General features: G+C 38.9%; 1 protein-coding gene across 1 annotated transcript in view; it reads left to right on the top strand.

Moving 5' to 3' along the window:
* Positions 1–26,156, top strand: part of SNTG2 (syntrophin gamma 2) — a 247,301-nt gene that overhangs the window by 101,539 nt on the left and 119,606 nt on the right. Inside the window, exon 9 of the mRNA XM_043541919.1 lies at positions 20,600–20,727. Coding sequence (XP_043397854.1) covers positions 20,600–20,727 — 128 coding nt within the window. The remainder of the gene's footprint in view (positions 1–20,599; positions 20,728–26,156) is intronic.

Below are 26,156 nucleotides of genomic sequence, written 5' to 3'. Positions count from 1 at the left end.
TCATTTCGAATTGAACAGACCATTTTTTCTCTTATTGTCTAGTGAACTCTGAAGTTTGAGTTTATCCTGAATATCTGTTTCCTGCAGCTTTTTTCTTTTAATTTTCCTGTGATGTTTCAAGATTTCAGATGAGTGTCCTGGCTATGAAAGTAACATACCTGGTGATATCTGGTAGAATCAACCTCCATTCCACATCTGAAAATCTAGGATTCCATCATCAGGATGAAAACATATGGCTATGAGCTGGATGAATCCTTGTTATGAGTTGAGTTAAAACCCCCATTGAGGTTGATAAGTGTGAATTCACCCTTCAAATAACATAGTTGAGGGCTTTTGCTTACAGTTAAGACAAAATGGTGTGTGTGAACATGCCCAGGAGCTTTTGGCTAAGTATTGTTTTGCATAGAGAAATAGAGGGGGGTGTGTGTGTGTGTGTGTGTGTGTGTGTGTGTGTGTGTGTGTGTGTGTGTGTGTGTGTGTGTGTAAAAAGCTAGAATGGAGCTTTTGGATCTGATGTTGGCTAAAGAGCTTTCTGGTTTATAAGCTAAAAAACTGCTCCTTTGCTCAGGGTAATGTACAGGACATTGTACATTACTTGTAAATAAACAAGATTGCAGAAAATACCAGACTTCGTCTATCTCTACTTCCAGCTGGAACATCCCCAGGGCCCTGAACTTTGACTAGGTACTTGGAATGAAAAGGAGCAACACTATTAAGAGTGTATTTCTTGAATCTCTAGTTGATTTCCAATTCATGCTCTTTCATTTAGAAATGTATGAGCATAAAATGTGACAAATACTAAGTATAGCTACCTTGTTTAGGTACTGGTTATGCTCATTACAGTAGTCATCATTATCTCAGTCTTCCATTGGGAATGCTGAGGAGAAAAGGGACAAGTCACAATAGATGAGCACTGTCAGGCACATTTCAATATTTCAGATGACAGCGGCTGCTTCAGCAGTCACAGTTTAAGTGCACTAGGTGTCAAAAGACAATAAACAGCACTGTGTTGGTTCCCTTTTTCTGTTTTAAAGAAATATGAGAGAGGAGAGGAGTCATCTTCTGTATTTTCCTTAGAAAAGCAAAGCACTCTTTTTTAATACTGCTGTGGTAAGGTTGCATTTCTGAGAAAATCACATATGAGAAGTAGGAAAAAACCTATAATATGACCTTTTCCATTCTTCTATCAGGGTAGATTTGTTCCCTTCACTATATTTTTAAGTTCTTTATGCAATCTGTTTAAATAACTCAAGTAATGGAGATTTCACTACTGCCTTTGAAAATATTTTATATTCTAGTTATTCTCAGTGTTAGGAAATGTTTTTTATAATGAGTAAAACAGCATATAGAATCTCTAGGTTGGGATCTAATTAACTGTGAATTAATGTGAGTTTTACTGTTGTCTTTAGTGGGAGCAGATCTAAGCCAATGCTTGGCATGTTTGAAAGTCCTACCCCACTAGTATTTTAATATCTGGCTCACCGTTGCCACTTTTAATACTTCAACCAACCTTGTTTGTGCTCATTTTATGAATTTAGGCCTGATTGAGCAGGTGAGTAATCCCATCTCTATTCTGCAAAGAAATTAAGTGCTCACTTATGTTCCACTGAAGTTAAAGTTAAGTACATTTGTGTTTTGTTGAATCAGGGCCTTCGATAACAACCTTCTGAAAGTGTAAATAATACTGCAGAGATAAAAGAAACAAAAAGTGTTTAACAAGTGCAACCTGAATGAACATTAACTAGCATTTACTGATCTTGGACGTTTAATTCCAGCCAAACCAATATTCACTGAAAAATTGAAGATAATATAATGATTCATGATCAGGATGAGAGGCTTCAGTTTTAGAAATAAGAGATGGCTCAACCCCATATATTTCATCTGAAAAAAAAAAAAGATCAAGAAGGATCAGATAAACTACCTGCTCTGGACAGTAGTATCCAATAAGGGCACCTGCTCCGGGTTACAAGTGAAGGCCAACAGCTGATCTAGAGGAGGGAAAATTATTCCCCAAACTGTGGTGAAGGTGGAAGAGCTACAACCTCAGAACAATCTGCTATGTGCAAAAGGGTTTCTAAGAAGGGGGTTGGTGTCCCCAAACAAAATCACTACTCTACATCTCCTTTGTCCCAAGGAGATACAGCGAGCCAGTGGGTGTTCAATGAAATATGGTCCACATTTTAGGCCAAACTCTGTAATGCTTGTATCATCTGCAGATTTCCCCCCTGAAATGTACTAACCCTAAATAAGGTCATCACCAGGTTTCACTAGTCCAACAGTTGAAATGATACAACATTGCAGATGCTGGAATAGCCAGTGTGAGACTCATGAATAAAGGTCAACGTTTTGACGTGAATGCAAGTCTACTGTATTCTGGAGGAACCAGGCATATAAACAGGATAGCACTCATCCTCTAACTACTTTTTAATAAATCACTCAAAACGTCGAACCCTATGTCTGATTGACTGTTATAAACCAGAGGCATTGCAATGGGCTTCTGTCCATCACTGTAGTCTACACCCCCACTGAGGAAGCTACAGATGCTATTAAAGATGAATTCTATCAGCAACTGGCAGCAATGATGCAATCTATTCCACTGCACATGCAATTTATTATATTTGGAGACATGATGTTGTACCTAGTCATCCCAGAAATCTCTTCAGAGCTATACTCAGGCCATTTTGCTCCAGAGCAATAAATGACAACTCTGAGATTACTGTCCCTTTGTGCTTATCACAACATTACCATTACTGGCAGTTTGTTCAGGTGTTTAGATATCTATCTGGAAACGTCGATATCCAACAATGGCCAGATGAGGAATGAGCTGGACCCTGAATCAGTCCAGAATTGTAGTATAGCAATGTAATACTAGGACTACAGAGGTGCAGAAGCCCCGGGAAACACTAGTCATCATCTTCTTGTGGCTAAAATGGCATTTGCTGCTTGATTTCAACTAAGTTTGAGGCACAACACATATATAAAAATTCAGCACTTGCTAACACGTCACAGTGAAAAACAAATTTGATGCACCACGTACTCTTCTGGTTGATGTAGAATTAGCCTAAACGGCCATAAGAACAGGCATTTCAGAAGCCATATATGCCATCCCATAACCTACAAGCAATGCCCCTGGCTGTGCAATTGAGATACTTCAAATTTTGCAAAAGAAATCTGAAGCCAGACAGTGCTATGATGACACTGAACATAAACATTTACAAAGTATTTTTAAGTGAGAGCAAAAGTGGATCATAAAGCTTATTCTGAGAACTTGACAAAAGAGGCAGAAGCGGGAATTAGATCAAATAAATTCCAAACTGCATGCAAAACCATTCAATCACTTTGACCCAAAACTGGACTTTGCATCGGGTCTATGCTCGTAAACAAGAAAAAGTTCTGCAAAGGTAAAAAGAATATTATGAGTCTGCACTTAACCATCCTGAACCAACTCCATGTTCAGATCTGGATGCATTAGCAGTAGATCATAGAATCGTAAGACTGGAAAGGCCCTTGAGAAGTCTTCCAGTCCAGTCCTCTGCACTCAAGGCAGGACTAAGTATTATCTAGACCAGTGTTTCTCAGACTTGGGATGCCGCTTGTGCAGGGAAAGCCCCTGGTGGGCCCGGCCAGTTTGTTTACCTGCCGCGTCCGCAGGTTCGGCCGATTGCGGCTCCCACTGGCCGCGGTTCGCTGTGCCCAGCCAAAGGGGGCTGCGGGAAGTGGCGCAGGCTGAGGGACGTGCTGGCCGCTGCTTCCCGCAGCCCCCATTGGCCGGGCACAGCAAACCACGGCCAGTGGGAGCCGTGATTGGCTGAACCTGCGGACGCTGCAGGTAAACAAACCTGGGCCAGGGGCTTTCCCTGAACAAGCGGCGTCCCAAGTTTGGGAAACACTGATCTAGACCATCCCAGATAGGAGTTTGTTAAAATTAGGTTAGACAATCTCCAATGATGGAGATTCCACAACCTTCCTAGGCAATTTATTGCAGTGCTTAACCACTCTGAAAGGAAGATTTTCTAATGTCCAACCTAAACTGCCCTTGCTGCAATTTCAGCCCATTGCTTCTTGTCCTGCTTTCAGAGTTTAAAGAGAACAATTTTTTCCCTCCTCCTTGTAACAACCTTTTATGTACTAGAAAACTGTTATCATGTACTTCCCTCCCCTACAGTTTTCTCTTTTCTAGATTAAACAAACCCAATTTTTCAACCTTCCCTCATAGGTCAGGTTTTCTAGACCTTTAATCATTTTTGTTGCTCTTCCCTGGACTTTCTCAAATTATTTCACATCTTTCCTGAAATGTGGCACCCAGAACTGGATACAATACTCCAGTTGAGGCCTAACTAGCATGGAGTACAGAGGAAGAATTACTTATTGTGTCTTGCTTAAAACACTCCTGTTAATGCAGCCCAGAATGATGTTTGTAACAGTAAGAGTGTTACACTGTTGACTCATTTAGCTTGTGATCCACTATCACCCCCAGATCCCTTTCCTCAGTACTCCTTCCTAGGCAGTCATTTCCCATTTTGTATGTTTGCAACAGATTGTTCTTTCCTAAGTGGAGTACTTTGTACTTGTCCTTACTGGATTTTATCCTATTTATTTCAGACCATTTCTCTAGTTTGTCCAGATCATTTTGAATTTTAATCCTATTCTCCAAAATATTTGCAACCCCCAGACGCAGTCCCTGACCCTGAAACCTTCTTTAGTACTGGTTATGCTCGTGAAAGTAGTCGTCATTATCTCAGTCTTCCATTGGGAATGCTGAGGAGAAAAGGGACAAGTCACAATAGATGAGCACTGCCAGGCAGATTTCAATATTTCAGATGGCAGCTGCTGCTGCAGCAGTCACAGTTTAAGTGCACTAGGTGTCAAAAGAAAGTAAACAGTACCACTGTGTTAGTTCCCTTTTTCTGTTTTAATGAAATATGAGAGAGGAGAGGAGTCATCTTCTGTATTTTCCTTAGAAAAGGAAAATGCAGTTTGTGATCCACTATAACCCCCAGATCCCTTTCCTCAGTACTCCTTCCTAGGCAGTCATTTCCCATTTTGTGTGTTTGCAACTGATTGTATAGCTGCATCTAGTTGGAAGAGGTTCACTCTGCCATAAAGAAACTGCGAAGCAGGCATGCTACTAGAGCCAACAGCATAACACCTGAACTTCTTCAATAGAGCCATGAGTGTAGTATTTTTCTGGGCCTGGACTACTGGGAAGGTACCAGCAGAGTGGAAGGAAGGGACCATTATCTCACCCTATAAGTGGAAAGGCCCATGCACTGGATATGGTAGCTAAAGACCAATAACTCTGCTCCCTGCCCTTAGAGAAGTCCTCACATATGTCCTACTCACCTGACTCCAGCCTCTCCTTGTGAAACACCATCCCCCAGGACAATCGGATTTCACTGCTGGGCAATCTACACTGGACACTATACTTGCTCTCTCATTTATGTGAGGTCTTGTCTACATTACCTACTGGATTGACAAGCAGCGATCGATCCAGTGGGGGTCAATTTATCACATCTAGACAAGATGCGATAAATTGACTGCCGAGCCCTCTTCTGTCGACTCTGGTACTCCACCGGAGCGAGAGGTGCAGGCAGAGTCGACAGGGGAGCGTCAGCTGTCGACTTACCACAGTGAAGACACCACAGTAAGTAGATCTAAGTACGTCGACTTCAGCTACATTATTCATGTAGCTGAAGTTGCGTAACTTAGATCAATCCCCTCCCTCCAAGTGTAGACCAGGCCTCAGATCCATCATGAATTTAACTAGATAGATCTAAAGACAGCATTACAAGTTATTGTTAGAGCTGCCTTGTGGAAGGCCATACAAGAGTCATCTGTGTTCCCGACATCCTCCTGAGGCTAATTCTAGATCTACATAATAATTCAGGGGACCCATAGGTCTGAGAGATTTTACACTAGATCTGGGGTAAAACAGGAATGTGTCTTGGCCCCAGCCCTGTGCACAGTGAATAAGCTCTTTGAACATGTTTCAGCAAATATCGGTATAACTATGGGGTCTTCTTCTTTTACCAACCTGGATTATGCAAATAATGTTGACCTCTTTGTTCAGGAAACAAACAGTTTCAAAGATGCACTAGAGAGCTTCCAGCACAAAGCAGCTGACCTTGGGCTAAGGGTTTTATTGGGCAAAAACAAAAATCCAGAAGTTGGTGCAACACATCTGTGCTTCCAGACAAACTGTGTAGGTAGTAGATGACTTCATCTATCTGGGCAGTAAATTGTCATCGAAAGGGCACAGTCAGCCAAACATCCTAAAGAGAATTATTTTAGCAGCCTTAGTCATGAAGGACCTAGCACAGGGTCTGGAGCCAAAAGAAGATGGAACTATATATGTTAGGTTCCCTCGACACCTCTTCCACTCAGACCCCCAAAAACTTAATTTGACTCCAAACTCATCACTCAGGTTCCTTTATTTGGCACATTAGTAAAGCTATATTGAGTTGATCAGACTCAAATGCAGGTGATGGATGCAGTGTACATCACAGATACAAAGTCATGCAACAAAACGTTTCCTTATATATATTTCTACCAACACTAGTTCCTAACTATACACTTCATGGATGAGCAGGAACCAATCCCTGTACAGCATGCTCTGTCCATGTGCTATTCATGCATAATCTAACCTTTACCTTATCTTATATTTAGGCTTGTTTAATAATACCAGGATGTTCCTGCTGCTCTTAGCTAGCCATCCTGATTCCAGCATACTGCTTGTTATGACAACATAATCTTCCATTCAGCTTTCTACTCAAGGCACTAAGAAATGAGGCAAGTTACTTATGTCAAGCCAAGCCTACAATATACAAAAGTACAGATTTATAAAACCTGCATAATTACAATGCTCTCATATGGATCTGAAACTCGAACGTTGCTTAAACAAGACATCCAATATGGGAGAATTCTATATTTGACATAATCTGACAAAAAAAGAGGAACTGATCACAGAATTAAAAATGAACAGTAACTTAGGTACAAATGATCATGACTTGATCAAATTTATAATATGCAAACAGAATAAAGTCTCATCCAGTTTTATATATACTGGGTGCTTTATAAGGGCTAATTTTACAAAGCTGTCCTCTGCTCTCTACACTAGCTTCCCACAGAACACCAAACCAAGTTCAAGATCTCATAGAATAGAACTTTATTGAGGGCCAGTCTGTCACTATGGAATGAACTCCCCCATGAACCAAGGACCATCACAAACTTCACCACTTCCTTTTCTTTGACCTTTCCTTTTTTTGGCCTTGCCTTTCTAACAAACACATACCTGTGTTGTGTGCATGTGTGTGTGTGTACACATGGTGCTATGTGCAAATATGCTATATGTTTTTTTTAAAAATTTCTCACAAAACAAAATACTCTACTGCATAGACTTCTTCCCCTGGGATGAGGATTAGCAAACAAATAACGTGTGACAGTTGATAGTCATACTGCTTAAAGCACTACTGGAAAGCACTCTGATACTATGATGATGAGTGTAGTAGAAGAACCTGTATAGAATTTGAGTAAGACTTGCATTGCTACTTTTTTCTACTTTCTTCCTAAGGGGAACATGCAATGTAAATATTGTATTGGCCTGAAAAATGGAGGAAAGTTTCAGTAATCAGATGGGGTATATCATCAGAATTAAGTATTAAACTCCCCCAAATATATATTATATATATTTTACCATAGCAGAAGGGACATATCAGGTCAAAATGGCCTCATAATTGGAATTTGATAAAACTAAGCTTTAACTAAACCTAAGAACAAATGAAATGGTTCCATTTTTAAAAATTCCTTTACAAACAGGTTAAAAATAAAATTTCTGTAGTGCTTGCCAAACACACATTGGCATTGTGCTACTACAGAAAAACTGGAAAGTGAAATTAAATACAAATAAATACGAAATACACGAATCTATTATTATTCTATCTGAGAGAAATGCAAAATGTAATCTAACAGCATAAACAGTGAAAAGTAAATAAGATTTTTGAGTCTTTCAGTTTAAGTTATCCAAGTTGGGGTTTTTTAATCTATAATTTGTAACTTGTCCTTTCATAAATAATTTTCAACATGTAAAATTATTTAGATCCATATAGTTATAAAATATACATATACACTAGTTCATCAATGCAAGTCAGGAACAGTTACAATCAGGTATTATTGAACAAGATCATCATTTCAATGCATTCTAGCAAAAAACACTCCAACTGTTCATTTTAGCACTAAATTGTGAGGGATATCTGAGAGAAATTGAGTTGAGCATTCAGTTAAAGACATTCTCAGTGAGATGTCTTCTTTTACAAGGATTATTTCACAACTACATTTTGCAAGGTTAACTATACATGTTTAATGGTAAAATAATTACATATATGATATGCACTTTTCCCCTTTAAAAATATTGTTTTTATGTTTCTGATGTAAATCAGTTCAGCAGACCTTCAGCCAATACAAGGCTTGATCTTATAGCTCATAGCAACGCAAAACTCCCATGGACTTATGTTATAATATGTGGAAAAATCACAAAAAACACTTAGGACTCAATTCAAGAAAGCAAATTTGTTCTTAAGAACATGCATATAGCTAAGCAAGAATGTAAGTGCTTTCATAAATAAGAACAGGCTTAAGTGCTTTTCTTAAAATTCAAGGTCTTAAGGAATGCATCAGAAGAATTAACCTGGATTAACTTCCGTGAGAGTGGTGGCTAATTAAGTATGGTAGATTTGGATTCCAAATTCCAAACAAATTAAAAAACAGCCAAACAACAACAACAACAACAACAAAATAAAATCTGTGTCTCTCATGAACACTGATAAATAATTTGCATAGTATCTTTTAAAAATGAAAAATAAACTAATTAGTGCTGCATCCCCAGTCCCAGCTGCTCCCTTTGCTCGGCACAAGAACTATCCAGAAAATGGAAATTCCTTCCCACAAAAGAAAATTGAGTTTTTGAAAAAATTGTTCAACCCAAATAGGAATGAAATGTCAGAAACACAACATTTTTCATGAGCAGGATTTCCAAGAAAAATTCCATTTCAGGAGAACCTACATGGAATTTTTTTGCTTCCCAGCTGTCCCCCTGAATGAAATTGACTTGAGAAGTTGTGAAATTGTCAAGTGAGGGAGGCCGAGAGCCAGGGAGGTGGAGAATCATCATCAGCATCCCCCCTGGAAAGCTTTGGTCAATTTTACTAGAGCTTTCCTGTCCAGGTGCTGATGAGACAGCGAACCCACCTGCTCAGCCTTTCCCCCATCTCTGGGGCCAGAGCAGAAAGCCCAGGTATTCAGGTCCTAAAACTGGAGGGTAAGCTGAAAGCCTGAGTGCCCAGGATCTCTGCCTCTCCAGCCCCAATGCTGGGGGTGAGACAGGGAGGCAGATTCAGGTAGCTCAGCCTCAGAAGCCTTCCAGGAAAGCATTTGTCAATTTAGTGAAGGAAAAACATTTTTTTGGCAAGGCTGAAATTTTCTGACAAAATATTTGATGAGCTCCACTATAAATACTCTACCTCCCTTCACAATTACTTACACCTGTCAGTGGACCAATTTTTCTAAAGGATTTCAATCTGGTTTATAAATTCATTAAATTGCAAAAAGATTTAGAAAGTTTTGAAAATCTGGCCCATAATTTCCAAAAAAATAGAACTTTTAAAGATAAGTTAGTGGGGGTTACATGCTGCTTCTATTAAGTCAATGTCAAAAATCCCATTGACTTTACTGGGGACAGATTGAAAGCAGAATGTTCAAAGATAAAAGTGCACCCTGTCCTCCTACAACAAATCTCTCTAGCTTTATTGGACACTGAAATAATTTAATTTAGAAGATTCAAAGTGGAGGAAATGATTCTATCTTTGTAGATTTCTTTCTTCTCAGCTAGTTTATTTAACAAAACATCCTTTATGAATCAAGCCAAATACGCCCTGAAAGTTACTGTGCATTTAAGATAACAAAAAGTCACCATGTACTTAACATACCAGAGATTCATTTTAACATGTCATCCATACTCTTAGAATTAGCAGAATCTGGACTCCCTACTGTTCTCACATCCTTGACTTGCAGACTGTTTTCAAAAGATTTTATATTACCATTTTTCCCTTTATTTTATTTAATGATCTTTCGGACTATGTTCTTATGACCTTCTGAAGTTAGTTGGAGCAATGCAGTTTTACCATTCATGTCAGATAGCTTCAAACTAAGGAAATATTTTATTGATCACAAGAAACAGTATCTTGAAGAGAATCAAAGATGTCTTTTGAGCATTTCAGTGCTATTTGTAGTCAGCATTGAAAGTTTATAGTAATTGAGACATTTAGAGAATTCCAGGAAAGAAGGACCCGAGTCTGTACAATTACCTGTTTTGGGGAAGTCAGCTTAGATGGAGAAGTTAGCTGGATTTCTCTGGCTTTCCAGCTGTTTCCAAAGAATAACTCCTCGTGAAATTATTTCAGTCAGATAATAAATTTAATATAACATTAAATGTTAGTGTGGAGGGATAGCTCAGTGGTTTGAACATTGGCCTGCTAAACCCAGGGTTGTGAGTTCAATCTTTGAGGGGGCCATTTAGGGATCTGGGGCAAAAATTGGGGATTGGTCCTGCTTTGAGCAGGGGGTTGGACTAGATGATCTCTAGAGGTCCCTTCCAACCCTGATATTCTATGATTTAACCCATAAATTACAAGGTAATTTAGCACTAAACAGAACAATGTGGGATGAATTTATTAAATTTATTTTTAAAAATTTTGACATCTGGATTCTGGCACTGGACAGGTGGCAGAAGGCTTGGAAATGTCCTATTGAGGAGGTAAGAAGATGACAAGGAACCATGTTCTTGATTTTCTTTAGTATTAGTCTTTCCTCTTTCTTCCATTTTCTCTGCTTTGGTTTCTCTATATTTTCTCTTGGAAGTGGAGCTCTATAGTATGGCACAGACAGATTGGAGTGTCTCATGTAAGAATTTTCTTTCTTGAAACACTGATGGTAACAACAACAAACGCTGCTGAAAATGAAATAGAATAGCTATTTACTGAAATGTAACAAGTTATGAAATAATGAGAAAGAGTTAAATTCTGTCCCCATTACTCAGCATCATTATTAGTTGCGTGCTTGGAAGATTTGTAGTGCTGTGGGGAAGGGAGAGAACTAATCCCCCCTCCTTGCACTCACTTTAAGCCACTACTCACAACTAAGGCTATGTTTTAGTCACAGGTATTTTTAGTAAAAGTCATGGACAGGACATGAGCCATGAACAAAAATTCACAGGTCCCTGAACTGTCCATGACTTTTACTAAAAATACCCTCCTTGACTGAAACTTGTGGAGGGGAGGGCTGGAGGTGGTGGGTGAGGTGGCCCGGGACCCCTGCTGGTACTGGGGAGGGAGGGCAGCTGGCAGGGGCTTCCTACCCAGCTCTGCGTCCCTTCACCTCTTAGGTGGCGGAGGGGCCAGCGCACATGTTCTGCTGCTCCTGCCACAAGCTCCAGCTGCCGCAGATCCCATTGGCCAGGAACCACAGCCAATGGGAGCTGCGGGGGCAGGGCTTGCAGCCATGGGCAGCGCATGGTGTGGCGACCCTCCCCTGGCCTCTCTGCCACCTAGGAGCTGCAGGGGGGGCATGCCAGTGGGAGCAAGGGAGCCTCCCACCCTGAGGTAAACGCCTACCTCAACCCCCGTACCCCTAGCCCTGAGTCCCCTCCCACACATCCAAATTGCTGGTGCTGGCCTCTGCAGAGGTCACAGAAAGTCATGGAATCTGTGATTTCCATGACCTATGTGAGAGACTTGCAGCCTTACCCCTGACTGTTACTGCAGCCCAGGACTTCAGCAGGTGTTGCAGCTGGTGCACTCCACCACCAGGGGAGAGAAATGGTTGATGGATCCTTCAGTAATGGATCCACTCATGCTACCCCCTCCTCCAGCTGCCTCACCATGAAAAATCCCATCTGCAAGGTACAGGGAACTCCTGTGGAGTTGTGATCTTAGGCATGCATGTATTGTGGATCCCTAATACAATCTTCCCACATCATTTCCCCCACCTCTCAACCTGGCATTGTGAAACCAAGTTGGCTCTGCTTCATCCATAGCCCACTAGGCTGTGGAGATCCACCCTATGTCTTTTATATATAATGAAATAATAGGCCTCATTGTGGAACCCTTTACCTATGTTGGTGAGCTCTTACTAATGCAAGAAGCCTCACTAAGGTTATTGGAACTCTTTGTGCTAATAAGTGCTCACCGACAGCAGTGTGCTATATTAAGACCCATTGTAGGAATATATACCTTATATAGAGAGCATGCATATACTGATACATAATGTAGCATGTGTGGTAACCAAGAAAATTCTGTTGTAACAAATGGACACACTAATTATCTTTACTTGTTTGCTGATCTCCTTTCTCTCTGCCTGTTTGTTTTGCCTTTCTCAGAACATAAAATCTTTGACCAGGCACCATTCTGTGTTTGTACAGCACCTAGCACAACACTTGCCAGAAACAACTAATAATCATCAAACTAATTTCAAGCTGATTATATATGGTAATACACATGCTATTAAAAAGTAAATGTAAGAATTTTAGATTGCATCAGGAAATGCAAAATTATTGTTTGATATTTCTATATTTTCACAATTTTTTCATTCTTATGGAGAAAGTCTTTCAGTGTTAAAATATATTAACTACTAAAGGACCCAATCCTCAATTCTGCCTTCTTTATACTCCCAAAATACGCACTGAAGTCAAACATGGCCATCTTGAAGTCAGAGTTTATGGTAAGCAAAGAGTGCAGGATCACACCCTTAATATTTGTTTTTCATTTTATGAAAATATAATAAAAATATATAACCCATAATCAAACAAAAGGTTTAGGAGGAAAATCTGATTCCAAACAGGTTTCAGTGTAGCTATATGAATATGACTTTTCAAAAATTAGATCATAACATGTACTTACAATTTTGGCTTAGTTAGCCTATCCTTTCCAGATTCCATTTGATAAAAATAAATATTTGAGATGTTAACCTTGAACACTGTACTATGGCTGTCAAGCAGCAGCCCTAATTGAAGCTGTAAATTACATTACTAGAGAAGATTCAAAATGTTATTTATCTCTCTAGACATGATATTTTCCTTACAGGGGACAATAACAGTTTAAAAAAAAAAGTTGCCCAAGCTCTGCAGATCACTTGTCACAAGAAACTGAAAAGTTGTGAGCTTCCACCAATCTCTTGTTTTTTTTTCTCCCCATGTTCCCTGTGGAAGCATCAACGTGGAAGCATGTCTGATTAGTTCTGCTACTTATCAGAGAACTTGCTGGTTGACCCCAATGAGTTATTGTAGAATATGTTTCAAAATTTTACAGAAGCTGTCTCCTAAATTCTCCTCACCAGTTGAAGTTTGTCCTGGTGACTAGATGCTTGTTCAGTCCTCTGTCTACAATAAGATTCCTGAATTCAGTGCATTTCCTAAAGGACAGATATTAGAAATAAATTGGCATTAATTGACAGTCTCATCAAAAAGAGAAAGACTAAGGTGTGAAATGAATATTGAGTATAAATGATCATCTTATCCCAGAGATGGTCCCCAGAGAGCCAATTTTTTGAAACTCTAGGAGAGGAAGTGTGGAAAGGCTTACAATAATGCTACATGCAGACTTTGATTTTCAGGGGTGTCAAATCAGCATCTTTGATAAGCTGTAAATTCTCAACAATAATAACAAAACTAAAGAATTTTCAAAAGCAATCAGTGTGGCCTAATTGCTCCTGTTGAAGTTGAAAGGCTTTTTACCATTGACTTCAATGGGAATAGGGCTAAGCCAATGCTGAGCACTACAGAAAATCCCAAACTTATAAAAGTAGCTATATAAAATACTTAAAGAAATTATTCTGTATTACATGTATTTTTTTCTCATTTAGAAAAAAATGCTAATAATCAGAAGCTGGTTCTAATAAAAGCTGCAAGCTTTTGAAAGTCTCTCCAATCCAATCACCCACATCACTTTTGCTTTCACTTGCAATTTCCTAAAATTCTCCAAATAAAATTGGAGATGAGCCTAGACCAAAACCCTGGTTCTGGTTAAAAACATAAGAACGACCATACTTGGTCAGTCCAATGGTCCATTTAGCCCAGTATCCTGACTTCCGACAGTGGCCAATCCCAGGTGCTTCAGAGGTAGTGAACAGAACAGGTAATCATGAAGTGATCCATCCACTGTCACCCATTTCCAGCTGCTGGCAAACAGAGTCTAGGGACACGTCAGAGCATACTTTTGCATCCCTGCCCATCCTGACTAATAGCCATTGATGGACCTATCCTCCATGAACTTATGTAGTTCTTTTTTTAACCTTGTTATACTCTTGGCAACATCCTCTGGCAAAGAGTCCTACAGCTTAACTCTGTGTTGTATGAAGAAATACTTCCTTTTGCTTGTTTTAAACCTGCTGCCTATTAATTTCATTTGATGACTCCTGGTTCTTGTGATATAAAAAGGAGTAAATAACACTTCCTTATATACTTTCTCCATACCAGTCATGTTTTTAATAGACCTCTATTATATCCCCCCTTAATCATTTCTTTTCAAAGCTGAAAAATCCCAGTTTTATTAATCTCATTTCATATGGAAGCTGTTCTGTACCACTAATCATTTTTGTTGCCCTTTTCTGTACCTTTTCCAATTCCAATATATCTTTTTTGAGATGGGGCAACCACACCTGTACTCAGTATTCAAGATGTGGGCATACCATGGATTTATATAGAGGCAATATGATATTTTCTGTCTTATTATCTATCCCTTTCTTAATGATTCCCAATATTTTGTTACTTTTTTTTTGACTGCACATTGAGTGGGTGTTTTCAGAGAACTATCCACAATGACTCCAAGATCTCTTTCTTGAGTGCTAACAGCTTATTTAGACCCCCTGATTTTGTGTGTATAGTTGGGATTATTTTCCAATGTGCATTACTTTGCATTTATCAACATTGAATTTCATCTGTCATCTTGATACCCAGTCACCCAGTTTTGTGAGATCCCTTTGTAACTCTTCGCAATCTGCTTTGGGCTTAACTATCTTTAATAGTTTTATATCGTCTGCAAATTTTGCCACCTCACTGTTTACCCCTTTTTCCAGATCATTAATGAATATGTTGAACAGCAATGGTCCCAGATACACCCCTGGGGCACACTGGTATTTACCTCTCTCCATTCTGAAAACTGTCCATTTATTCCTTCCCTTTGTTTCCTATCTTTTAACCAGTTACCGGTTATGACATGATAGTTATTTCTAATCAGATACCAAACCTTTTGCTCCTCTCTCCCTGCTTCCCGAGGGTGCATGGAACGGCATGGAGCCCTTGCAGAGCTGGCAGCCATGTGGATGTAGTAGTTTGTGTACTCCCCCTACATGCCAAAGAGCTATGCTATGCAGGGAATATGCCATGGCTATATGCAATGTGCACAATCTAGTGGTAAGTAAATATCTTATTCTTAGTTTTCCAAATTGTGTAATATCCCAGTGAAGCCATCATAGGCCTTCTAAACACCATGGCATTCTCCATTTCTTTTCTTTTGTTTAACAAGGTAAAATATGCTTGAAAGACTACAATATATATTAGGGGATCTTAATATGTCTGCACTATTTCCTAAGAAAATTGAATATACTTTCTGAAAAATATAGAGGCATGCTTTCTATCCTCCACTACAATGTGTGTTGGGTTATAAAATGCAGCCCGTTAGTAAACCAACCCATGGAATGGGGACTACTGTGGCTCCTTTGCATTCTCTTTCTAGTTCTATATGCTACAGAGTCTGCACACAGACAGTCCAGTCCAGGAAGCTGCTGTTCTGTTTCATGTGCTCCCCACACGCTCAATGTTTGTAGTTCTTGCTACATGGCAGCCATTCCTGCCTGAGCGGAATGATGTGTGGAGGTGCAGCCACAGGTCAGATTTACAGAACAGCATAGGCCCAGAAGTAACCAGATTTATTATGGGGCAGAGAGAAGCCAAGGCAGCTAAAAGTATAACAAAGGTGTGACACACAGGAATGCTGATTTTCTGGCTTTGGTCATGTGCCATGGTTACAAATGATCATATACCTCAGTCACATGACAGGAGTCTGTATCCACTGACTCCAGTAGTTACTGTTGCATCTTCTTCTCCCAACCCCCACATTTAAAATAATGAAATGCAAATAAATCAGTAATAGCCATCATAAATCTAATACAGGCAGTTAACAAAAGCAATCATTTGTTTTACTGCTGAGGTGGATCCAACAACTGTAGACTCTGTTTACTGCTTGTCATAAATATAAAGGGAAGGGTAAACCCTTTTAAAATCCCTCCTGGCCAGAGGAAAAATCCTCTCACCTGTAAAGGGTTAAGAAGCTAAAGGTAACCTCGCTGGCACCCAACCAAAATGACCAATGAGGAGACAAGATACTTTCAAAAGCTGGGAGGAGGGAGAGAAACAAAGGGTCTGTGTCTGTCTATATGCTGCTTTTGCCGGGGATAGACCAGGAATGGAGTCTTAGAACTTTAGTAAGTAATCTAGCTAGGTATGTGTTAGATTATGATTTCTTTAAATGTCTGAGAAAAGAATTGTGCTGAATAGAATGACTATTTCTGTCTGTGTGTCTTTTTTGTAACTTAAGGTTTTGCCTAGAGGGATTCTCTATGTTTTGAATCTAATTACCCTGTAAGGTATCTACCATCCTGATTTTACAGGGGTGATTCCTTTACTTCTATTTACTTCTATTTCTATTAAAAGTCTTCTTGTAAGAAAACTGAATGCTTTTTTCATTGTTCTCAGATCCAAGGGTTTGGGTCTGTGGTCACCTATGCAAATTGGTGAGGATTTTTACCAAACCCTTCCCAGGAAGTGGGGTGCAAGGGTTGGGAGGATTTGGGGGGGAAAGACGTGTCCAAACTACGTTTCCCAGTAAACCCAGTTAGAGTTTAGTGGTGGCAGTGGATATTCCAAGAACAAAGGATAAAATTAATTTGTACCTTGGGGAAGTTTTAACCTAAGCTGGTAAAAGTAAGCTTAGGAGGTTTTCATGCAGGTCCCCACATCTGTACCCTAGAGTTCAGAGTGGGGGAGGAACCTAGACACTGCTCTTGATGTTTTTCATTGTCAATGAGTTGACATCTATTCCTTCTGTCAACACACAAGCTCAGGAGCATCCTGGATGTCCTCATGAAAGAAAGAGCCAATGTTCTTTTTGGTTTTGTTAACATGTCATCAGTTCTTTTGGGGGTTGTTAAAGTCTTTGTGTAGATGGTCCAACTGTTATCTTGGCAAATCTGCCTTTTTCACTTTCAGTTTAGAATTTAACACTCTCCCATTTGCAATAAGGGTAATTGTTTAACATTTTGTTCTTGTATTTCTTCCATTTTAGTTTCTTAACTTAAAGGTTAATTGTCCTTGGCTCAAGTAAAGATCCTATTACAAAGATATCTTTTCTTCCTTCTGTTTGAATGGGCGAACCTAATGAAGCATTGTGAGGTGGCTAGTCTAACAATGAAAAATGTAGATCCTTTGAATCTACCACGGTTTTGCTTAAATCAAGTTATCTACTCTATCAACTGACATCTCTGGGGCATAATAAGGGCTTGATGAGGAATGCCTGACATATTAAAGAAAATTGCCTGAGTGAACCAGTTGTGAGTTCTGATAGTAATTCAGCTGGAATCTCATGGTGAGCAAATTAATTTACGTGTCATCACAACACTGATGTGTAAACCGAATTAGTGGTCCACAAAGAACGTACCATAAGCATTGCTGTTTAATTCAAATAGCTCGGTTCCAATCTTGTACCAAGGTGATTGGGAATTTCATGTGGTTTCAGTGTTCCTTTTCCAGTCTGTTTCCTATATTTATTTCACATTTTACACTAGGCATGAGTCAGACTTAGCCACAACAGACTTTTACTTTATTCTTACATTTCTCAATATCCAGATGGATACAGTGAATTATAGTTTGCATTTCCAATCTTGGACTGTGATATGTCACAATATCATTTATACAGAATCCCAATGTACGTAGCAATTTCATCCAATGGTCCCAGTACGTTTTTATGCTTACAAGATGAACAGTTTTTGTATTGGATAGTTATCTAGAATTACTATCTAAAGATAAAAGAAGAGGAGTACTTGTGGCATCTTAGAGACTAACCAATTTATTTGAGCATAAGCTTTCGTGAGCTACAGCTCACTTCATCGGATGCATCCGATGAAGTGAGCTGTAGCTCACGAAAGCTTATGCTCAAATAAATTGGTTAGTCTCTAAGGTGTCACAAGTCCTCTTTTTCTTTTTGTGAATACAGACTAACATGGCTGTTACTCTGAAACCTATCTAAAGATAGTAGTATTTTTACTTAATATGCATGCTGTAGTAGCACTTGTGCCAGAACCCCATTATGCTAGGCGCTGTACACAAATAATAAATGATGTTCCTTTCCCCAAGGAGTTTACAGTCTAAAAGCTGCTGTAGGTTGCAGTGTTGTCCACCCAAGCAATTTTATTATTAGTCTCATGGTAACTGGTGTTCTTCTTAAACCCTTATCTCCTAGGGTGCCTGTTAAATACAGCTTTAATTTTTTTAAAAAAAATAAGTGTTCAGCCCTGCTGATTGTAGAGAAAAGCTTGAAAATGTGAAGACTAAAAGCTCAAAAAGCAGACACAAATAAAGAGAACCCAGAGTGTATTACTTTTTTAAAGAGTCATGAATTTTAAGGTGTGTTTGTTTTTTGTTATTTAGTTTTTTGGCCATCTGACTAATGAATGCTTAGGGTTGGCAGTGCTCAGGCTGGGTCATTTTGTTTCCTATTGGGTCTTATTTTAGAAATGGATAGTACTCCAGTCACGTTGGCATCAAAATCTTCTTCTTGAAGCTCTTCTATAAATAACCTGGGATTTGGGAGCTCCGGGTTCAATTCCCTGCTCTGCCACAAATTTTCTATATGGCCTCCTGCAAGTGGCTTAGTGCTAGCCAGGCCTCATTTTCTCCTCTGTGAAATAGTGCTGCTCTACCCCAGCAGGGTGTGGTGAGGATAAATAAAAAATTGTTAAATATTCAATATTACAGTAATGGGGACCATGTCTCTTAGATAACTTTCACTGTTTTTACTTGCTTTGTAAGAAGCCCCTTGCTGGTTCTGTATTTCACATTTATTAAGGGTGTTTTTTTTTTCAGTTTTCGTGATCATTTTCTGAAATCTAAGTGATGCTTCGAACAATGGTTTCCAAAAGTTTCTAGTTTGTTTCTGCTTCAACTGATTGCTGTCCATAAGCATATTCATGAAATCACTCACAACCAAAAACAATTACCACCTTTTCTTTCTCAATCTGAGCTCAGTTTTATTGTGTTTTAGTGAGTGCTACAGAAGTACATACCTCAGGGCCATCATTTTATCGAAGAACAGTTCACAATTCATGTGATCTTGTATCGACTGAAATGTTGGGCCTTTTGTTAATCTCAAAGTATTTCAGTACCTGTGCTTCTGTGACAACTTTTTTAATTCCCCAAAGAATTCTTTTTTAATCATTGCTGTTCCATTCTGTAATATCTTCATGCGGTATTTCAAATGAAGGGTTTCACTGTGATAAATTAGGGATTAGATATATTAACATGCTCATGAGCCTCTGTAAAACCTCCTTTCTTAGGTTTGATTTGAGCTCCTTTGTCATTGAATGTGTGTCCTAAATTATTAATCTAATTCAGTTTTTAGCTCACATTTGCTCCTGTTTAATTTAAGGTTTTCTTTGGAATGCTGGGGTGCTCATCATTTTCACCCCAAATCAGTAGATCAACAATAATTTCCACTTTACCCAGATCCTCAAAAATCTGGAACATCTTTGATGCACATCACATGTTGTTGTTATAATGTTGAGGATCCTGCCTTCTGCAGGTATCCCAGGATCCATGTATCCAGTTCTTCAGGGAGAGAAAATGCCCAATGTAACGGTTTTGAACAAAACTCTAAAATTGAAACTCTCAAAGTTTACTAGTCCATATATGAATATTTCCTGCCTTAGGTATAACATGTGATTCAGGATTTTCAAATCTGTGGCTAAATGAAGGCATGGGTAAATGTCACAATGTATCAATATATGCAAAATTTGTTGCATGATTGCAGTAGTCCTTACTTCAATATATTTTATGCACTGTTTTTTCTTGACAATTGTGTATAGATATTTAAGGGAAAGCACAAACACATTCCAAATGAAGTTCTACCCTGGAGTGATCTTACGTTGTAATCAGAAGGAATTTGGATGGAGAAAAATAGAGATTTATGAGTAAAACACTGACATTAAAATGAGCCTATTTGTATCATCAATTAGAAGTGGCCTTCAAATTTTAATTAAAACATAAATGGATTTAACATCACACAAATAATAAAATCAAAACACAGGCATAGCACCAAGATCTCTGTTTTGTTTTCACATAAATGCTTATTTTAATTTCTCTCCTAAACTCTGTTTCTTAACAATTTATATTACTCTGTGTTACTAGCTTTTGAAGAGCGCACAGCTCTAGATGCATTTCAGTGCTTTCTGTACTGTATGAACTGATAGACTGTGCTTACTGATTCTCATTTATTCTCTACAGGCTCCATCATCTCCCTCCTCACCCATAGCTAATGAACCAAAATATGAAAAGCACTGGCTAGACACCCTATCAGTTCCTCTGTCGATAGCTCGAATCTCAAGATACAAAGCTGGAACAGATAAATTAAGGTTTGTAATTTGAAAGGGAAAGAAGTGGGTTAACTAACTGCACCTCATTTTTATTGTGAAGGTATTGGCAGCGGAAGAATGCTTTTACTTGAGAGATTAAAATTTTTAGTTCATATTATTATACAAAACCATGCTGCCTATTTTCTCTTGTAATTTATAACATGCATAGGAGGACTGTTGAAGACAAAGAAAAAGTAAAAAAAGGGCAATAAAATAAGTAGGTAAGATAGGGTAAGTAAGTAAGATAGGATTCATCACCAGGTCTTTTAAAGAGGTTTCAATACCCCTTTTTCGCCTTACATCCTGTCTGCCGGTTCTCAGTCTGGTCACATACCCTTCTGGTGTGGTCAGCCATCTGGGGGAAAATATGAGTTTTGTTACTTTTTTTTTTCCATGGGGAATGTTAGGGATCATTGTGTGCATGTGATTTTATGTGTGAAGAATAGATTTTTAGATAATTCAGAAAATAAGGCAGGTTCTGAGAAGAGATAAAAAATAAGGGAGGTTATTAAAGAGAGAGAGAGAGAAATAAGGAGGTTATTACAGACAGAGAGGAAAGAGAGAGAAAAATAAGGGGGTTATTAAAGAAAGAAGAAAATAAAGATTATTAAAGAACACTGAGGAAAAATAAGGGCTCTTAAAGAAAGAGAGCAAAAAGGTTTATTAAAGAAAGAGAGGAAAAATAAAGTTTATTAAAGAAAAGAGAAGAAAAAATAAGGTCTAGTAGTAATATGTTTGATAGGGTTGATCACCATGTGTTTTTGAAAGGTTTGTGCACACCCTTTTTGCATTTGTCCCGTCCTCCGAGTCCGTATCCAGTCATGTGCACTTTTAATAGGATCAGAGAATCATTGGAGTGGAAGGGACCTGCAGGCATCTTCTAGTTCAGTCCCCTGAACTCCAGGCAGGACTAAGTATTATCTAGACCATCCCTGACAGGTGTTTGTCTAACTTGCTTTTAAACATCTCCAAATACAGAGATTTCACAACCTCCCTAGGCATTTTATTTCAGTGTTTAACCACCCTAACAGCTAGGAAGTTTTTCCTAATGACCTAACTTCCCTTGCTGCAATTTAAGCCCATTGTTTCTTGTCCTAATCTCAGAGTTTAATAAGAACAATTGTTTGGCTCATTTAAACAACAACAAAAAAAACCACATAACACACTCACCTTTTTTAAAAACAATGTTTTTTAAAGTGTTACCTAGAAGAAAACTTTTATAATGAAATCTTTAACTTTATACAAAACACACAGACACACACATCCTAACTTAAAAGGAAAAAAACAGTTTATGTAAAACAGTAGATAAGAATGCTGTTTCTCACCCACTTTTTAAATGCTATCAAAGTTTTAACAGTTTCCTAAAAGGAAAAAAAAACTTGTAAAGAAGGCTTTAGATTTATACAACATTAAAAAAAAAAACTTGCACAGGGGTTGGCAACCTTCGGCATGTGGCCCATCAAGGTAATCCAAAGGCAGGTCGCGAGACATTGGGTTTACTTTGACCCCGCAGGCATGGCCCCCCGCAGCTCCCAGTGGCCACAGTTTGGCTTGAGGAGGAGACACATTTTAAATCTGTCTCTGAAGAGAGAAAAGCAGTAAAGAAATTTGTACTGAGAGAGATCTAGAACTCAATCCCCAATGAGCCATATGCAGGAGAATTAACTTCTGTCTCTACTTCTGCCACAGACTACCTTCCTGTGTGACGTTAAGCAAGTCATGTTAGCTAAAATTGTGACACGAGGTCACCAAATGTGGTTTCCTGATTTCCTGTGCACCTGACTTGAGGCATCTGGGGCCTGACACCCTAATTGCAGGTGAAGTCACTGGGAAATGTGAATGCTCAGTACCATTCACATACCAGGGTTGTGAGTTCAATCCTTGAGGGGCCATTTAAGGATCTGGGCCAAAAATTGGGGATTGGTCCTGCTTTGAGCAGGGGGTTGGACTAGATGACCTCCCGAGGTCCCTTCTAACCCTGATATTCTATGAGTCTATGGGCTGTTGGGGCCATGTGCTGGGTCCAGGAGTGTCATGAAGGGAACCCCAAAGGGGAAAGGGATAGCTCAGGGATTTGAGCACTGGCCTGCTAAATCCAGGGTTGTGAGTTCAATCCTTGAAGGGGCCATTTAGAGATCTGGGGCAAAATTGGGGGCTTGGTCCTGCTTTGAGCAGGGAGTTCAACTAGATGACCTCCTGAGGTCCCTTCCAACCCTGATAGTCTATGATTCTCAGTCAGGCAGTGTAGTGTGGAGGAATGAGCACATGGATGAGAGTCAGGAGACTGAGTTCTAACCTTGACTTTGCCTCTGTTTCATTGCATGACCTTGAGCAAATCACTTAAGACATCTGTAGGGTGGGATAATAATTTATCTCCCAGGCAAATTGTGAAAATAAATTCATTAACATTGGTTACACATGCAGTCACTGTGGGTTTCAAAAAAAAAAAGACGGCAAGGAAATGAATAATTTTGTATTCAGGGTTTGGATGGCATGCAATACGTAAGGGATCAGATTGGGCCACACATTGAATGATGAGAATGAAAAGAATTTTTGAATAGTTGCCTCCTTCCTTGAGCATCATCATCCCGTGCATTGAATGAGGCATAGATCCTGATTGTACGTGATCATTTACTTAAAGCTATCTTAAAGCAAAAGGAGACAGAATTCAGGTTGCCTGGGAATTATTTAACTTTCAAGAGCTTGACTTTGCAATCAAAATTATGTTCTTTTAACACCATTGTAATTTTACTTTGTAGAAAGGCAGTCCAAGGTTAACCTCCAATAGAAAAATATTTTGAAAATACCTGCCAATTGGTGTACACCAAAAGCCAAATATAATACTATGAAGAAATATTTTTATAAGCAAGGGAAGAACAAATAATTGGCCAGCGTTTTCAAAATATTTACCTATAGGAGGTTATAAGATCTTCAGTGCTTAGTAGGCTGTTTAAAAGATTAGCCTTAATTTAATTGTGCCTGCTGGTCTGATGCTGTTTTGAAAAGTTTTTTTTTAAGATTCTTTACATCTTCTCTCAGGGACGAGAGAAAAATTGCTTTGTATGGCACCAAACACGTTATCTGCACTGAACAAGTAAGAAACTAGTAAGAGGCAATGTAAGAAGTCACATCTTACGTTTCTGAAAAATCTTTCAGATATTCTGTTTCTTGCTCGTGAATTTGCTTTGTTATACAAACTGTCATAAACAGGGCAGAAGTCAATCCAGTTATTCTTGCTGTCTGACTGTTACAGCAACTTGAAATGACCTTGCTGATCTTATTTGTTTTGTTTTTTTAACCATGATTGTTGTGAGTAAGGTGTATTTTCAGCTTTTTCTCTTTCTTTCTGTAAATAATCTTTTCTTCAAGCATTTCAGACAGGTATCTGAACAAAACTGAGATTGTCTGTCATAGGGTTTTAAACTATGTGCAACTTTACTCAAGTTTGTCTTTGCTGTTCCTTTTATAATGTCTTACAAAGAATATCATGTCAGTGTGTTGACATTATTGATTATAACTCTGTGCTGACCTTTCTTGACTTCTGTTTGTATCAGACATGTTTTGCACTGGTACCATGAGAGATGCAGTGTTGCATAGTGGATAGTGCACTGGATTAGGACTCAGAAGATATAGATTCTATGCCTGGCTTCATGAGTGACCTTGGACAATCACTTCACCTCTCTGTGCCTCAGTTTGCCTCTCTTTAATAATGATAATGAGGATAATTACACTTACCTCCTTTGTAGAGCAGTCTGAGAGTTACAGATAAGAAGTGCTGTAAGAGAGTTAGGCCTTATTATTATTGCACTATGTCTGTTTATTCTGTCTGCCAAGCTAGATTCTAGTATATTTTTAGTGGGATTGGATTAAAAGTCTCATCTTGGTTCTCTTCCAAATCATAAGTACTTTAGTATTCACCTTGCTTAGTTTTAACAGGAAAGCCGATCCTTTCAATGCTCATTTGTGTCACCGGATGGCACCTTCCTCTTTGATTGTTAATTACTCTTTTTAAAAAAATTATAATTAAAGTGTAGTACTTGAACGGGGGGGTCTCTCACCTCTTGGGAGACTAGTATGAACCACTGGGCTAAAAGTTATACGGTGGGCATCACCTCCTCTGGCCAGATTTTGAATGGGAACCAATCTGGTAGGTGGCCTCTGAACATGCCTGCCAGACCAGGACCCGCACATGTGTTAGGCAGCCAAAGGCCTATCTTCCCCTGGTTTGTCAATTGCTCTGGGACTTAGCTGGAAGACAGGTTTTGGATACCTAGAATTAGATGGCAGTGAGCATACTCTGAGGCAGAAACATAGGGTCCTAGGGAACTTTCTCCTTGAAAACTTAGAGGCCAAGAGGCCTACAGGGCTTTGACAGGAGTTTTGTGCATTGCAGTGGTCCCAAAATTGGGACTTAGGTGCCTAAAACATAGACTTAGGCACCAACTTCCTTTGTGCATCCAGCCCTGTGGCTTTACTGCATGTTTGCATAGTGCAATAGAGACATTGATCCCTAGCTGGGACACTGAGGTGCTACTGGAACAAACAAATGATATTCATTATTCATAAATGTTTGAATTACTAACCTGTGCCACTATTCTTCTTGAAGCAAGATCATCCATTTATTCACAAATATCTTTGCAAATATGATTTTTCATTATCCAATCAGCTCTAGTTCTAAAACACCTGTTGGGATATTTTCCTTGTTAATCATCCTACGCTTTCCTTTATCTATCCCATTACTTTTAGTAATACCCCCTTGGTGTCCCCAAATGACTTCTCTCAACATTTAACTCAATATGTTGATTTGCCATAGTTGGCTTTGAATATTTTAACATCTGATCTAGTTTAATTTAAAAGAGATTCATTAAGAATGTATTACATTTAGTGTACCGGACACTAAATTTCTGCATGAATGAGGACCCGTTAACAAAATAACATCAGCCAAATCAACATGTAGACTTTTTGGATTAGTGTCACTTCCGTATTCTGTCAACCTAAAGATGAGAAAAAAATGCTATCAGCTAAGTCACTTGGTGTCAATGTGGTCTCTTTGTTACTCTGTATCAATGTTAGTGTTATATTATTATAAGAAAGCTACAGAATTTGTGAAAGATCGGGGGGGGGGGCAGTAAATGGTACCACCCATATAGCTGAGAAAACATTCCCAGTTGATGCACAGTATTTCCCACCCCATGAATATCAGAGTGTTTTCAAATTATCACATTGGCAAAACAATTGGTTGATTTGGATTTGAAATATTAATAGTGTCTGAGGATTTTTCATGCCAATATTATTGTTCTTAACTGATCACAGGCAGTGTGGTGTTTTTGTTTTCAAGAGGGAGGAGAATTGTTTCACCTTTTGTTCTGCTTGCTGGCAATACACCAAATTCTAATGCACTGTACTGCTGTCTCAGACTTGTTAGGATG

The sequence above is a fragment of the Chelonia mydas genome, chromosome 3, assembly GCF_015237465.2.
Source record: "Chelonia mydas isolate rCheMyd1 chromosome 3, rCheMyd1.pri.v2, whole genome shotgun sequence".
In the NCBI taxonomy this organism is placed as follows: Eukaryota; Metazoa; Chordata; order Testudines; family Cheloniidae; genus Chelonia; species Chelonia mydas.
This window is presented reverse-complemented; position numbering and strand designations above follow the sequence as displayed.